Raw genomic sequence first — 16,998 nt, forward strand, 5'->3', positions numbered from 1 at the left:
TGTAGCCTTCTTTTCATCAAGCCTTGGGAAGTGTGGGCAACTTCTGCTGGTGGAGCTCTCTCTGTCAGACTGATTAGGGCTGACCATTGGGGGGGATTTGCAGTTACCCTGTTCATCTGCAAACACACAGTCTCCTGGAAAGCTAGTGCATGGGGCAGGGAATGTTAAATTATCTGTATCCTTCTTTGAAAGCGACGGGACAAATAGTTCTGTCAGCAGCTTAGTTTATACTCAAATGTTCGTGACTGTGTTATATTCTACAATAAGCTTTAACCACAAACAATATATATATATATATATATATATATATATATATATATATATATATATACACACACATATATATATATATATACATATATATACACACACAACGATGCTACAACTGCTAATATAATGCTTAATATTCTGTGGTGGTGATGTTCTTTTCACTCACTGTTTAATTGATAGTCCAGAGTTCAAAATCTCTTTCTTCCACAGCTCTGGTAAGTTGGCAGTGGCTTGCTAAGCCCTCTTAGAAACTGCTCTTTATTGTACATTACAATGTTCTGAGCTGCTTTTGTGTTGGCTGTAGTTTAACTGCCAGTCATTCAAATGAATTTTTTATTCTCTGGTGTCCTCTGACTTATGTGAAATATGTTTTCTAATATGTGTGAATTTGTCATGTAAAACTGGAGGCTTTTGTAGTTTTCTTTATTAGCTAAAGCTATGATTCAGCTTAGTTCCTATTTTGGAAGGTTCATTTAGGGTTTTTMATCAGTAAAATCTAAATTAGAATTGAGCATGTTTTAATTTGTTTTCTTTTCCCTCTGAAATGCTTCCTGAGCGATACACAGTTCTAGCATAAGGAATTATCAATATTGTGTATTGTGACTAAAGCTGATGGGGAAATTATATTTGTATGGCTACTGCATGCAGTGTAAAACGTAAACCAACTTGCTTCTAATTTTCTAGATGCACAAGAAGTTTGTTTCGGTTTCATGCTCTATCCTGGATTTGCTTTGTGCCCTTATATAAATAGCTTCATTTGTTTGCTGCTTCTTTTCTCTGTAAAATGGAAGACCTTGTGCAGGAGAAATGTACAGAATATTCTCAATTGTCTTAATGCTTTAATTATTATTGGAGGGAAATGCAAGTTATGCTGCCTGTGATATCAGCCTGTTAGTAGTATCTCAAATGGTAGTCAGAACAGAAATGTAATATGTTATATAAATGATATATATTTTTATCCAGTATCTGATATTAGATATTTAGATGATAATTAAATAAACAATTTCTTTGCAGACATGGTGTGCTACTCATGCTTTCTTTCACATTGGTAGGGTAGATGCYCTCCATATGTGACTCAGTTCTTTTAACCAGAACTGAGTCTGAGCAAAGTCAGGCTTATTAGTCAAAAAATTGAGCGAATTAGTTCAGCGACCATTGCAAATATTAAATTTTGTAGACAACAACTTACGTTTTTGAAAGTTGGATAGGTTGGGTACTTTGCTCTAGCTGGAATTATAATTTCTTTCCTGGGAATACATGTGCTGGTGGGAATCAATCTGATTGAAACAGAGTACCAGTAAACTTCTTTTTCTGCTTTCAGAAACCTCTCAAGAAAATAATTTAATTYAACATGGTATTTTGCTTTATGCTAACTTTTTTCCTCGAGCCATTTGTTTATTGTTTATTAAAAGGCAATCTATTAAAAAAACTTGAAATGCRCTCCATCATCATCAGTTAAGTTTTCTCCCAGAACTCTCTGCAAATGATGCAAGCATCATTAAGCCCCATTAAAATAATTGTGTTTAGAATAGGTCTTCAAAACAACTGAAAATGGAAGCAGGAGAAATACTGATTAGTGCACGGTGCAGTGTTTGAATGTGTYTGTAAACCAATATATCCTATTCTGGTGGAAAAGCATGCTTTTAGTTGTGGATGATGTCCTCTYCTAGGTTTGTGTAGAGCCATGTGAAAGATGCCAGTGCTGTTAAACAGAAGCCTGCCTCAATCCTTGAAGGATAATGAATTACATCCACAAGCAGCAGGCAAATTGCCTGCTAGATAACCTTGTGTGTGTGCTGATTCCCTGATGGTGCAGACAGTAAGAGCCCACTGGGCTGATTGCAGCTGAGTAAAGAATTGCTGTGCTGCTGCTGCCTTTGATGTCTGCCTGTYCTCCCTCCCAAACCACACAGGGTGCTTCTACCAAGCTTGGAGGCAGCTGGGCTTAAATGGGAGTATTGGGAGCTTGGTATGGAAAACAGGGAAAATAGTGCAGAGTTTGTCCCAAGTGGAGTAGGGTATTCCCCCAGTGTTCTGCATAGGTTTCCACTCAGTTAGAAATGAGTACAAAATGCRGAGAAAGTGAGTAGGGCACTCTAATTCGGTTGTACCCAGAAGAAGTGTTAGGGAGGAATATTGTAAGGACTGAAGGAGATTCAGAAGTGTGCTGAGGTTCTGAAAACTTCATCCTTTTCTCTGGTTTAGTCTTACGTGTGCAGAAGGGAAGGGAGAGGAGAGGGGGGGTTTCAGGAAGTGAAGGAAACAAGAGTGGAAAAGAGTCCAGACAGACATCAAGATAGCTGTTTATGTATGGACAAGGTTTTGAAAGAAGGCTCCTATCACTCATGCTCTTGTGGTGTCAGGCCAGCTCCAAACTGTGCTTAGCCCAAACCCAGTACAGAAATATCATAAGTTCCCAGCTTTCTATGAAGATCTACTTTGGAAAAATTGTATGAATGCCTGCATCACAGTTTCYTTGGAAGCTCATGATCTCAGATTTGACGTGTTCTATACTATTTTTATGCTATGCATCTTGCTGATATGRTACCTGGTGGGATTTAGAAGCATCTGGAATCTGTCACATGCTACATCTCTCTGCACATTATGGTTTGCAGCAGCTGGAGGGGTTTAGGGTAGGGCTAATATCAGTTTAGTCTTTTAATTTTCATTATGTTGGAAATGCCAGTAATTTTTCTAGTCATAAATTAGATTTTTATGTTTAGTTTTTTCCCTGTTGTGTTTTTCGTCTCTGCCACCAGCCAACAGAACAAAGTTGATGAGTGCTCGTACAACTCAAGACATTGAAACACCACAGATGGGAATCTGCAAAACCAAAGTTAAACCAGGCAGTTGTATAATGCTATGGATACTGCCTAACAGGATATGTAGTATTGAGCTAGACCATCTAGTTAGTTATTTTAATTTTTTTTAATTGATATATTTTCCAGCAGTTGTTTTTGGCCTGAAATCACTTTCCAGCCAAATTAACTCTTTCTTTTATGTGCTGTGAATACTGAATGTTTTGTTCCTTTTGTTCTCTTACCAATGTGCAGGTTGTTTTCTGAAATAACTTTTGTTCCTTTCTTGTAGTTGAAAAGGATATGTTTTAAGCTTTACAAATTGATAACGCTGTGGAGCTTACCTGTACAAGTGTTTGAAGTTCTGCAGTGGGAACTGTATGTTCTCTGGCTGCATACAGCTGCGGTTTTTTTGGTTTTGGTTTTGGTTTTTTTTTTTTTTTTAAATAAGGATAATTTTACTTTTAAAGTATTCTTAATACCTCTGAACATCTTAAAGCCTTCTGGCAGAGTAATCGAAGTTTTTAAGACTTTGGTCACAAGAACAACCTTGAAGTCTCTGTAACTTCTTCCTTTAATTGCTTCCTTTAATTTCAAGCAGAAAGCATTGCCATCTACTTGAGCTTCTTCCTAAGTGGTTGTAAAATATATCCAAGCCCTGTTGCCCTACATGAGTTTTGTATAGCTTAGCTATTCCTTCTGGCTTAAGGAGGTCATATATTATTAGAATATAGTGGCTCTGGCAGCAAATTATTGAAAGCAAATAGAATAAGAATAGCAAATAATYGCTGATTAACCAGAACATAATGAAGACTAAAGATGTCTTTGTGATGGTAAACAATGTTTTGGCAGGTCAGACGAGTGCCAGGTTCAAGTGGTCACCTCCATAAAACAGAAGATGGGGACTGGGAATGGAGTGATGATGAAATGGATGAGAAGAGTGAGGAAGGMAAAGCTGCTGTTTCTCAGGAAAAGGTACCTTCTGTTTGTGCCAAGACATTTACATTCTGCAATATATTCTGTCTGTGTGTTAATTTTTAGTATTTCTGGATCTGTATTGCATAAAGCTGCGTAGCTCATTTCTCACTGCATTTCTTTTCCAGTCACGAAGACTGAAAGAGGAGGAGAACACAGAGGTAAAAATGTCTTTGTCAATTTTTTTTTCTTCCAGGCATTTGAGTGAAGGGATTTCTTTTTCATGTGTGCTGTTGAAAATGTGAATTGAGGTGGGAATGTTGTTCTGCAGCCTTGTATGGCGAGTACTTGTGAGGATAGAGCTGTATGCCATTGTGCCTGTAACAATGAACTTCAGCACACAGGGGATAAGATGGATAGGAATTTAAAAGTCATGTTTTGTTTGTGCCCTGGAGAATTCATGAAGATAGGTAAATTTAGCTGGTTTTAATGAATCTTCGTAACTGGATCATGCTAATTGCTGTCTTTATCAGAGTAATGAAAAGTGCGTTGGAGTAACCAGAACATCTCCAAATAAGTTTTTCTTCTTAGGATTTATAACGTGACATGGAGCTTATAATTAAAGTATTTCCTTCCATACACAGTAAAATAGTGCAGTACTGAAGCAAATTTGATTAATTCAGAAGAATAAAATACCATATAGAATTTCATGGCCCTGTGGTTAGTGTGGGAAGCATCGCTGCTATAAACAATTGTTTACCAGGATGGTGGCTTACAGACTAAATGCTCTTTTAAAATTGTCTGTTGCTTGGGTGGGTGACCCTTGCCACTTCACCTGCAATTTTAGATTCTCTGATTGTCATTGGTGTCAGAGAAATCTTCTGAAAGCCTAGCAGCTTCCTGCCAGACTTGGTCCTGTTAGCTCCTGTGATGACCCCAGTGTCTCCCTTGCAGGCCTGATTTACACAGCGCTTCAGGCCTGAGATACCTTATGTAAGCTGGGTACAAAAAACAGGGCTTCCACGACACAGTSTTTCTGTCTTAGATGTTGGGAGTTCTACTGCTTATTACTCAGTTTATACAGGTCACTCATGATAAAAAAAGTTAGTGCCTCTTGGGTCTTTGGGATGCACATTCCTATACATTGACATAACATSTCTGTTGAAGATGCAGAAATAAGAGTAGTAGTCTGTATGAATGGAAGGAATTTAATTGAAGGAGAAAAAAAAAACCTGCTCTCATTTTAGTGATTGTGATAAACAATTTTCCAAATATTCATTAATGTTTCCTGAAAATACACAGAATAAAATATGGATCCTGTATAATTTTTTTAAAGTAGCTGTGATATAGAGAACTGTTTAAAAAAGTGTCAAATGAAATTTGTGATGCAAGCCTTTATTTTGGGAGGACTTTTGAACCCTTTGTAACCTTTGAACAGGCTGTTCTGTGAGTGGTGACAATATGYCAACTTGGGTATAAAATCATAGTAGGGTAGATGAGGCTGGTGCATTTTCTATGTAGGATACACTTTTGCTTGAGACTTCATACAAATTTTAGTTGAGAGCTGGGGAGGATATCACAGTGTGAGGGAGGAGTGATAATGTGAACGATACCAGTGCTCCTGATTTTTCTCTGTGAAAGACATGCTCTGAGCTGTGATACTGCTTTGATATGCTACTAGTTCCTTTCATAAGGGTAGATGTAAGACTTCCTTAACAACCAAAACTGTTACACAAAAATAATGTGAGTAGCAGTTTGGTATTCTCACTGTGTGCATATTATTTAATAGGTTATTGGTGCTTTGATGCAGGGTGGATTATGAGCTCCCACACTCAATRCTTTAATGCAGGCCTTATTTATGAYTTGTTTCTCTGTAAATGAAGTATGGCAGTTTTACTGGTGTCAGCTATATTTTAGACTGTGTATCGAAAGTGTTTAAAGGGTTTCTGAGAGTTAGAGAATGTGTTAAATATTCTGTGCTAACTTCAAACTGTTAGCATGGAAAGTTTTTTGTGATGTTTTTTTTTTTCCCTTTCGGCATCCTTTACAAGACATGTTGCTTTTTTCTCTAATAGTCTCAGCCTGCTGTTAGTGAGGAATATAGTGAAGTTCCATGTGCAGTGAACCTTGTTTTAAGATTAAGGTAAGATATTCTTCTATTTATTTAGCTATATTATCTTGATCTCCCTTATTACTTTCATAATGTTAATATAAGTGCTGAAGTCTGTAATGTCCCAGTATGACCAGTATGAATAGTGTTTCTATGACTAATTGCTGTCTTTTAATTGTCTACTGAAACAGTGTAAAATGCAAGTCAGAATATGAATGTGTCTTCAGGCTAAGTGTATTCTTCATTAAGTATTTTCTTTCTTTTTTTTTTCTTATAATGCAGAATCGCAGTGAGAAGTTTTTAATGAGTTTCTTTCACACTTCAGCAGTCAGCCTCTGACAGAAATAAACCATAGCTGTATTACAAGTTGCCTACTCAAAATGTTTTTCACTGGCAAGTTTGATCAGCCACTGTGGAGAAATGATGGGTATTTCAGAAAATGGATACTTAGTTAAAATGAGTCAGATTACCTTTAACTAAAATCAGTTTATAGCTAAGATTTGAATTGCTTAATTATRCAGTCTAGTTCTTGGATAAAACTATTTTTTCATATGAGACTTTAATAGTTTTTATATGTATGATAGCTTTTTTATATTTTTTTCTTACAAATCTTACTACCACTCACTTTAAAAATTGCTTACATCCAGTTTGTGTTGACAGGGTAGCTATGAGAGGTTGTAAATTCCTAATTATTACTGTGGAGAGAAGTTAAATRTTACAGTTTTTGGTGCTAACAAAAAAAAATAAGAAGTCAGAAATAATTAGAAAATTGCAACCAGTATGTTAGGAACAAATAGCAGATTTATGCATAACAAATGGCTTTAAAACAGTAACRTCAAAAATGGTTAGTGTCCTTGTTTCAGCTGTTGGTGATCAGAAAAAAACACAATTACACAGAGTGAGTGCCAACTTCCAAAATCTATTTTCTTCCCTTTTTTTCGCTACTCTTCTAGTGACAGCTGCAAAAAAAATTGCATGGCTGCCAAAGGTTGTTTACAAAAGGGAGGATTAATGAATTTTATTGTGGGGATAGGAAAGACGTAGAGATTATTTGGAATCATTTTAGTTGTCCAATTTACATAACTGCCCAGTTATGCTATTAATATTCTTTTTCATCTCTCTGCTGGCAGGTAGATGAAACCATTTACAAACAGACCAATTTGTACTGCTGAGTGGATGTACCAGTGAGGTGCTTTGGGCATTTATAAATTATGATGAAACCTAGAGAGTGATTAGCTCCTACTCTTGCAGTGTTGGCATATTCAGAGGGCARACACTGTAGACCTGCAAGTCAGTGAAACATCAGGGATTATACTTTCTGTTTTCTACACTTTTAAACCAGAAGGGGAGGAGGACTGATCCCAGGAGGCCTAATTTTCAAACTTTGATTTGCACAATGAACTTTCATGCTTTTTAAGGTCCCTCTTTTATTMATGGGTGGAAAAAAATTCCCTTTCCCTGTGTTTCCCAAAAGCAAGTCTGTAGTAACTAGATTAATGTCTTATATTTATGAATGTTTTGATGGTTATTGGTAGAGGGGGAAGAAGCAAGAATTTAAATTTCAGAAATCAGAAAGTTTCCTTTAAATACAAGAAAACAGTCTTAAAAAGCAGATAAACTCTGAAGCCCGGGAACAGTGTTGGCAGTGTCTTCAAAAAAACAAAAATCTGATGAGTAATTTTGCACTGAGTTTTAATTGCACTGAGTTAATTTAACTGTCCTGTTTTGAGGGAAGAATGCTGTGTGGTGCAAACCTCTCTCCTCATGTAACCTCTGGCTGTGTCCTGTCTTAGTTGTGGGAGGTGGACAGAGTTTGAAATCTTTGCACAGGCTTTGCTTCTGATGGAAGCCTGAGCRTGTGAGTAGGGTCAGAGGTAGCACATGAGCAGTGTGTGTGTGTTTGGGGGAAGTGTGGGAGTGTGGCCACACTGAGTAGCACACTTCTCTTTTGCCTGGCACTTTGTGAGGTGCTTWTTTGACCACAAAGGCCACAAGCTCCCTCTATCTCTGCTCAGCAGGGCAGAGTCAGAGTTAGTATTAAGATTTTCTTTATATTTGCTAATTCAAAGGCAGGAATTGTTTTGCTTATGGAACATTCACCAAAGTTGAGGGCAGCCACTGGCTGACTATATGCATTATCTTTAGCAAGGTACCCTTGATAGCCCTTGAGTTGTGCTGTTGCCCTCTTCACTGTCAAGATTTTGTCATGGGAGTTGATAAAAACATTTAGAGCTTTTTGGGCAGAAACAACTTAATATGAGGCTCGGGAGTGTGGACTGTACGGTTTTAAGAGTAGTGCCTGGGGATTTGGGACAAGGCAAAGGGTAGAGAGGTGGGCAACCTTAAAAAGGAGCAAGAGGGGCTGGAGATGGTAGGGCATGGGCAAAGTGCTCCTCYGCTTTGTTCTTTTTTTCCTTTTCTACAATGAGGCTAAATTATGGCAACCCATCATATTTTAGATGATAGTTTGCTTTTTCTTTTCCTGGCAGTATGTTCCAGAACAAGGTTAATAGTACCATAAAAATAAATRATTTCTTTCACAAAGTAGGAGTTCTGGCAGAAGAATCAATGCATTTAAGTAATTCTTTACCTAAATGGTCAGGTTCTGTTATTTTTTTCCCAATCAGAGCAGGGTTGGACTCATTCASTAATTCAGTAGGGTGTGCTGAATTCACTCCAGCCTCTGTTTACAGCAAATGCCTTGTTGTGGATCAGAAGCACAACTCACAGTTGGAAATAATCTTTAAAGAATCCCATGGTACTCTTTATACAAGTGGTGGTATTTAACACACTTACTCAAGTTGGAAACCATCCAGACTAACTGATCTATGTGTCTTTAACTTGAATTTAATACCTTTTTGTTTTCATAGTTTTCTCAGTGCGACTAACTTATCAAAGAATTCTCTACTCTCAGAGTTGCTTCATCAGCTGGAGACAGCAATTTCCAATTTATTTTCTGTCTTTTGCACTATTGTGTTGGGAAGGACATTGCCCCAGAAGTGGAATTATCAGCAGTCTGTTTTGGTTAATTCCTTGCAAAGCTCTTGAAAGGCTCCAATATTAAATGCTTAATAGGGGCCATTAGTGTTTCAGAGCTCAAGTGTAGTTAAGAGACTGTGCTTGAATTTTGCAGTGTACTGAAAACACTGGTTCTCACTGGCTTGATCTGTTGCCACAGTGTGTAACTCTGACCAGACTGAGTGATTGTTTCATTGAAATGCTGGTGCTTCTATATCCTCAGCATTAAGAGGAAGTGGTATTTGCAAATAGGAGGAATGAAACCTGTAATCYGAATTTTTTCCAGTGAGGTTGTGTGCACTGTGTGTCTTGGCAGCAGAGCCTGGCAYGAACTCTGCAAAGAGGTGCTGAAGGCAACTGTTTGTGATTTAATCCTCCAAAAGGTCTGTTCACACCACCAGGGAAAGGAAGTGGGGAGGAATTACCAACTTGATTTGAAATTTCCAATCSAGCCACCTAGCTGTTACCCTTACAGATTTGGGAAGGTCACTGTTAAAGCATTTGACTACTTGGATTAATAACAGAGTTATTTCATGTTAAATTAGGGGACTTGTAAATGGTTAATAGTTCAGAATTGCAAATCATGTGAAGCAATCTAAGATGGTTAAATTAGCTCCTATGACAGGAAGATAATTTATTGGCAGTAATTTGGAATRTCCCAGGACCTAATTTAATACAGTTCCTATGCACTAGATGAATTAAGCCTATGGAAGAATAAAAAGGGCAAATAGAAATGTTTTACTGGCAAATGGCATATTTCTGTTATTGCATATCATATTTTAAATAGAGTGTAGGGCAGAATTGCCTCTAATGTCACTCTATTATTTACATATAAATCTGTGTGTGCATTTCATARAAAAACATTTCCTCTGCTAATATAGTTGGAAACTGTGGCACTTGACAAGTTCTGAGGAATCTGGGGATCTGGGCAGCCCCATGCAAGTCCAAGGAGTAGCAGGTGTTGCCTGTTCCTCACTGCAGCAGGAGCGTTGTCAGGACTTGAGTCAAATGTGATTTCCTGTGCGTACCAGAACACAGAGGATGAGGTGTCACTCACTAGTCTGAGCACCAGCTCAAGTGCTCATCTTCCTGCTTTTATTTGATTTCTTTCATACAAAATCAACTACAGGAAAAATGTACTTGRCTGGAGGTACCTAGTAGGGCTGCTCCTGTGTTGGTTAATACTTGGGTCTTACATTTATAGGAATAAAACCCCAAAAACTATAAACAAGCAAACCCCAAAATCTGTTCTGGCTAGAAATGGAATGAGTTTGATAATTGGCTTAGTACCATAAGTCAAAGTTTTCAATTCTCCTTCTTTTAAATTATTATTTTCTCCTTCCAGTTTTGTTTTGGTATCTTAAGCAAAAACTTCCATCATTTCAGTCTCTTTTGTAAGAAGTGGTGTTGGTGGATATCCTTCACCATGAATAGGTATTTGWCAACATTTTTGCTGTTAGAGTGGTTTCTGTTATCAAGTGTATCTAATGACAAAATCCACAAACTCTCACCTGTGAAGTGGATTTATAACTAAAGTGACAGAACTTCTCTATTGTCTGGGAATTGATACAGTAACAAACATCATAAATAATTTGTAGAATTCTTGAAATAAATGTACCTGTGATTACTATATTGAGCACTGTCCTATGTTTTCTCTTGCCATCACCTCTAAGAGTTTGTTCTGGGAATCAGGGAGGTGTGGGGTTGTGGTTACTGAATTGAATTTTATTTTCACAGCATGAGGATTTCATTTAAATAGCCTGTATAATCATCATTAAATCATGACTGAAATCAGTAAGCAGGAACTCTTGATTAAACTATTGATTCTAATCCTGGTTTTTCTTTTTACATCTATTATTTCYTTCAAAGCTTGCTCTTTAAAAAGTGGTAAATTATGTATTTCTTATTCACTACTTAAGGATGTTTTTATGCCTTGCCATATTTKTATTGAAAATAAATAAAAAMTTGAAAAAACTATTTTAATTATGACCTAAATAATCTTGTATGCAATTCCTATAYCATCCCTTATTTAGTAGAGAAATGGTATATTTGTTTATCAAAACAATTCTTGCATGTAAAATTTATAATTATTGAGCCAAGGAATCAATATATTTTTTCTGCTTATTCAATTTAGGTTATCAGGAAGATTTGCATGTCTAAATATTTAGATGGAAAGGAATTAGGCTTTTAACCTGCACAGCTGTGGTTGTAAGTTATTSAGGCAATTGCATTTGGGGATGTTGCTTATTGAAATTTTGAAATCACTAGAGCTTTTTTATTCCCTTCTGACATTTTATTGTACTATTTACAAAAGAAAAGAAAAAGAGGAGAAACAAAAAATAACAATGAGTCCTAAATACCACCCCAACCTTTATGTTAAAAGAAACAATTTAAAGCTTGAATTGATCTCAGTGTTAAAAGTAATTTTATTTGTATTGTTAATGGCTTGTACATTAGTTGTCAACTGTAATAGGGTTTGCATTTTGACAGTTCAAAATTTAATTGTAATTAGATATTTTTGTAATAATTCTAAAAACATTTMTTTTACCTTGAGACACTCTTCCATCTTCACCCATCTGCTCTAGAGCTGCCTGTGAATGTGGTGATGGAGTACATTGGGCAGGGCTGAACCAGTTCATATTATTTTGTCTGTTCCCACTTAGTGGTGTGGTTCTTCACCTTCCCACTGGTAGGGGTGTTCTGGGGCTGTATTGGGTCACTGTAAAGCAGCCAGGTTTTGGTTGGTTGGTTTGAGACTTTGATTTTTTTTGAGGGAAAGGCAAAATTTTAACTGAACTTACTCTGTTTTGCTCCACAAGGCATTTGTCATTGCTCCTTTAGTGGGGCCAGTGAGTGGCCACAAGAGGGACACTGGAACACAGATGAGACAGGAATTTAACATAGGAGCAGACTTCACTGGTGAAACTGATTTACTCTTGTCCTTAAGGACAAAGTTTGACAGGAAAGTCAGGTGACACCTTTGAAGATTTTAAAACAAAGCTCAGACTTTTTTCCATGCTTCCCACTCCTTTTGATAAGATAGTCAGAATTCATGACTTTTAGATGGATTATATGCATATTGGTGTAATTTTTATTTTGGCTCAGATGTCTTTCTGGTTTACCTACAAGTCTCCTTTGGTTCTGACAGTAATTTGCTGATGGGTCATCAGGACTAAAACTGAGMCAGTGGCATTAAAAGCGTGCACACGTCCATGGAGTTTTTGATTCAACATGCTGAAAACTTTCTTTGATTTCTCTGTGCTTTCCCCTCAAAGCCTGTTTTGTGCACTGGGCCCTTGCAAGGTGCTATTAAACAAAAAAAAATATATCTGTAGAACTTGTTGTAAGTCTTTTGTCTTGATTTCATAAATGAAATCACTTTTCTAGAGCTCTATTCTGAAGCACCCCCAGCCTCCTGGCAATRATTGGCCTTTCATGCTTTCTGATTTAAGGAACTGAAATTTTGCTCCAAGCATTGTGGCTATTTTTCAACACTGTACTTGAAGAATTTGTCACTGGAGTAATTGGTTATAATCTCTCTTCTTGTGCACCAGGCATGCAGAAGCATACAAAGTAAGGCTTCGCCTGCTTAATCTCTAAATTGCTCTGGYCTTTCTTGTCAGTCAGGCAGATGATGTATCACCTCCGTCATGCAGGTAATACAGGTCTGACTTAAGTGGCACTGATCAATAATACTTGGTATCAAAAAACACAGAGATCTCTCAGAGATACACTGGGAGTGSATAAGTTAAATTATAGGCAAATCCAGAAAGGCAACCATATTTTAGGGGTTTACATTACCACAATGCACTGTAACGATAAAAAAAAAAGGGATTGAATTATGTGCACCTTGTACTCTCTTTTATTGAAATGCTCTCTCTGAATATTTCCAGGTGATGGTTTATTTTAGCATTACTGATGTTATCTATACTTAMTTTCAGTTCTTTCTAGGAAAAAGTCTGTTCTAGATTACTTCTGGTTTCAACCAAGCATTAAAATTTTGCCACAGTAATAAATTCCCAGTATAACTGTGTATTGCYCTTCCTTGTATTTCAAGCACTTGTTAAAAACTGATGCTTTTCAGGAGTCAAATCTTTACCACTGCTCTTRAAAAAACTTCTGTGCTACTTCAGGAATAATTCAAAGGAAAAAACTTATGATCAATAATGCTGCCTCTGCAGCAAAAAAACCTGATAGCTCTTTGCTGAAGTTATTCCCACCTGCTGATGTATGAGARCAGGTAGGAAGTGTGAACCTCAGAAAAGATGATGCAAGTGAATGCTGCTTTTCACTGCCTGTGCAGTGAAATGAGTCACCAATAACTGAGGCAAAAAATATTGTTTCAGAATTTGCTGCTTGACTTAGCTGGAAATGAACATAGCAAGTCAAAAAATTGAAGGGCTTTTAATGTTGTTCTGATTTAGCTTCTGGCATYAGCAGCTACAGAAGGAGAGAAGCARCGTATTTAGATATAGATATATTTAAAATGTCTCTAGTTCTGACACTTCTTTGTCATGATATGTAGACTTGGGGCTGTAAACCAGTGGATTGAGAGAAAGGACTTAATGYATATATGCCACTTCTAAAATGTTAAACATGGTTTTGCAGACTGTATCAGTTTCCTTCTGTCACACATTTTATTAGTTTTGCTATTATTTCCCATCTATTCCTGCTAGACTGAAAGCACTCTAGTTTCTTTTGAGTCTTAAGCTACTTGGGCCTATCAGCTATGGATAGAATTTTGTAAAGACCTTTCTTGAGGGAGGAGCTGTTAGCTACTCTGGAGCCGTGGGCAGTGTTCCTAGYTGATCTGATTGTGACCTTAACAATTCACCTGCTGGCTGATTTTGTACACTTGTAATGTACACTTGCCTTTTCTGAATGATAAGTGGCATACAGTCAGTAAAACCTTAACAGGTAACTGCTGTCTCATTCCCATAGCTTAACAGCCAAATGGTGGGGTTTCACTTTGACATTTTCTGGTTTTCAGTCTTGACAGCAGCACTGAGCTGTGCTTTGCTGTTACTGTTGTTGCTACCTCTTGATGTGTACTGATTAACAAGTGTTGGCATTGTCTCTTTACCCAAGACAACATGATGATTAGATAGCAGAGGCATTTTTTTTGTGTATTTAACTCTTGAGTCCTACAACTTGATCTTGAAACACCGTACATTAAACGTATTTCCTTCTTCCAGTATGTGTATAGAGGGGGCTAAGTTGTAACTTATGGAGTTTTTCCAGAACCACTGAAGTAAATAGTAAGGTTTTAGTGGACTTCAAGTAACTGTGTATTTTGGGACCACATTTTCTTAATGCAAAGAGATTTTAGTCCCGTCCTTCTTGGTGGCAATCTGGAAGCAGAACAGAATTCAAACATCTCTTTTGCTCTTAGCAAAAGTTAGCAGGAATGCCTTTTCTTTTAATCTAGAAYTGTCCTGAAGTATTAAAAGTAAGTTGAGAAGAACCATCTCCACAGTGCTAACAAGCACAATCTGCTCTTGACAGTACAGTAATTTGTAGTGGAGGAGCCTGGATGTTGATTAGCAAATGACAACTGAGCATGAAAGTGTTAGAAAGCAGGGGTTTACATAAGCATGTGGCAAATCCTCAGGAGGCTAATGCTTCTTTAYAAATGCTCTGTTCTGTTGTGTTTGTAAGATCCCACAGGAGCCTTCAAGTTCTGATTCACAAAATTACATTAATAAATAGACTTTCTCTTATTCCTGCTTTGGTTCATCTGTGTGTATAGTACCATGATTTCAGAAATCAAGGAAAACAAAAGGGGGGGGGGGAGGTAGGAACAGGAAAGAAGCGAGCTGTGATTTTTGTTGAGGTAGGAGAGGATTCTCACTTGCTCTACCCTAGATTAATAACTAAATTCCCACAGCTGAAGCATAAGAAAATTGTAAGTCAAGGAATGTTAAGTGTATAGAAGATTGAGACCTGGCCAAACTTCGAATATGGGATCAATGGATACGTTTACTTTCCAAGATTTTATTTCCTCATTGTCTTTACAATATTGAAAGTAACATGCCAGTTGTATTTCACTGTTGTGTATATATTAATTAYGTTCTGTAAATAAAGTTGAAATAAAGTTTTCACTAATCAAAACTGAGATAAGAAACAGATGCTACAGGTCTTCAGTAGAGGTGTTTAATACTTAAAATTCTGCTTTTAATAAAAGATGTAAYACTTGTAAAATAAGCTGACGCTATAAAAAACAAGGTTACAAAGGGAACTATGTTTAACTTGTGCTTTCTGCCTTAAGCACRTGAAAGGGAAAAATGGGTGGCATGTTGCTGAGAGAAGGCAGATGACCATTTGAATTTGAGTGACATTTGGTGAGGCCAAAAAGCATTTGTCTCTCCAGCATTTTTTCCAGCAAGAAAAAAAAGGAAAATTTCTTTCTTTCTTTTAAACAAACCTTCAACCTCCACTCTTCTGTGCTTTTCTCCTCAATTATATTTCTTGCATWGTATGCACAAAGATATTGCCCCAGAAATGTAGTATGAAAATTGGATGAGTACAGCTCTAGTATGTACAACCCCCCATCACTCTGATTAGTCCACTTCATTTTGATGTGAACTTCTGCTTTCTCTGCAGTCTAAATGAGCAAGTCATTTGAGTTCTTCTGTGGTTTTAATTACACCAGTAATGCAGTGAGGTAGTGCAAGTAGCAGGCTGCTTGATCTTGGTTCTTAGGCTATTCTGTCTTGTTTTTTGCATTCTAAGTTTGCATTTTAGTTTTCTTCCATGGTTCAAATTCTGGATGGTAGAAGCATTGTGGGGCTGAAATTTTGTAAAATTTTGTAAAAGTGATATAATTGTTGGGGGGGGGGTGGTTTTTTTTTTGTTTGTTCGGTTTGGTTTGGATTTTTGTGTGCATTTTTTGTTAAAGCACACAGACTTGGCCAGTGTCATTGGTCCCTGATGGTGGGGGAAATTCTGTCCTGGTGGGAATAGTGTTTATTAGGAGTGTGAGGAGGGGAAAGGCTGACTGATGAGGGGTGCCATGTGACATCCTTGTTATGGTGCTTTTCATAATAAAGTTTCTACAGTTTTGGTTAAAGATGAGCTTATTTCTGGTTCTGGAGAAGCATAGCTATTCTGCATTCTGCTGTAGTCTCTTCCACTGATGGCTCAGCTGTGGTGGTTCCCATTATGTCAGTACCTGCATTGTTGGACACTTAGCTCCATATATCAGTCTTTGTAAACYACATGTGATGATTGAGTAGCTGAAGTCTGAAAATTAGGCAAGAGATGCAGAKACACAAAGTGGGTGTTCTTACACCCATGCACACACACTTSCTTTGGCTTACSTTGTCTTTTTCTTACMTTGGGAAGGAAGAATATAGAGTTAYTTAGCTGTGGTAGGATGCATCTCATGCAGGAATACAGACTCTCCCTGAGGGCTGTATGGAAAATGCTGGAGCTTGTGTGAAATAGAAGTGATGTTTCAGATAGCTCTGCATAAGAAGTGGTGGATAAATTTGTGAGGGTAAAAAAGTAGTATAAAATGAAAATCTGCTGCTTAATACATACGGTATGCCAGTGTGATTTAGTCCTAAAGTTTAATTCCAAGACATCTCATTTTCTTAAATTGTGCTTAGATGATAGACATTCTGCTTTTAAGGACAAAAGAAATAATGACATTTAATGTCTCTAATTTACAGTTGTATCATTACACAAACAATTTTCTATTTTAATTCAACAATGTAGATCTTTTGTCAATCATGTGGAACATAGATAATTGTCTGTAGCAGGAGTTATGCTATCATTAGGTAATTATTTGATGGCTTTGTCTTTAAATGTGAATGACTGAAATCTCTTTCGTGTCTTAGGAATTTGTCTGTAGAATCATGTCATTCTGAACAGCTGCATAATTCG

General features: G+C 37.1%; 1 protein-coding gene across 3 annotated transcripts in view; it reads left to right on the forward strand.

The window, feature by feature from the left end:
* STK39 (serine/threonine kinase 39) overlaps window positions 1-16,998 on the forward strand; it is an 81,429-nt gene that overhangs the window by 42,344 nt on the left and 22,087 nt on the right. For all 3 annotated transcript variants that reach the window (XM_057371723.1, XM_057371724.1, XM_057371725.1), the window contains 3 exons: window positions 3,921-4,043; window positions 4,172-4,204; window positions 6,059-6,126. In XM_057371723.1, coding sequence (XP_057227706.1) covers window positions 3,921-4,043; window positions 4,172-4,204; window positions 6,059-6,126 — 224 coding nt within the window. The remainder of the gene's footprint in view (window positions 1-3,920; window positions 4,044-4,171; window positions 4,205-6,058; window positions 6,127-16,998) is intronic.

Source organism: Malurus melanocephalus, unplaced genomic scaffold (genome assembly GCF_030028575.1).
Source record: "Malurus melanocephalus ecotype Western Australia unplaced genomic scaffold, MMel_1.1 scaffold_155, whole genome shotgun sequence".
NCBI lineage: Eukaryota > Metazoa > Chordata > Aves > Passeriformes > Maluridae > Malurus > Malurus melanocephalus.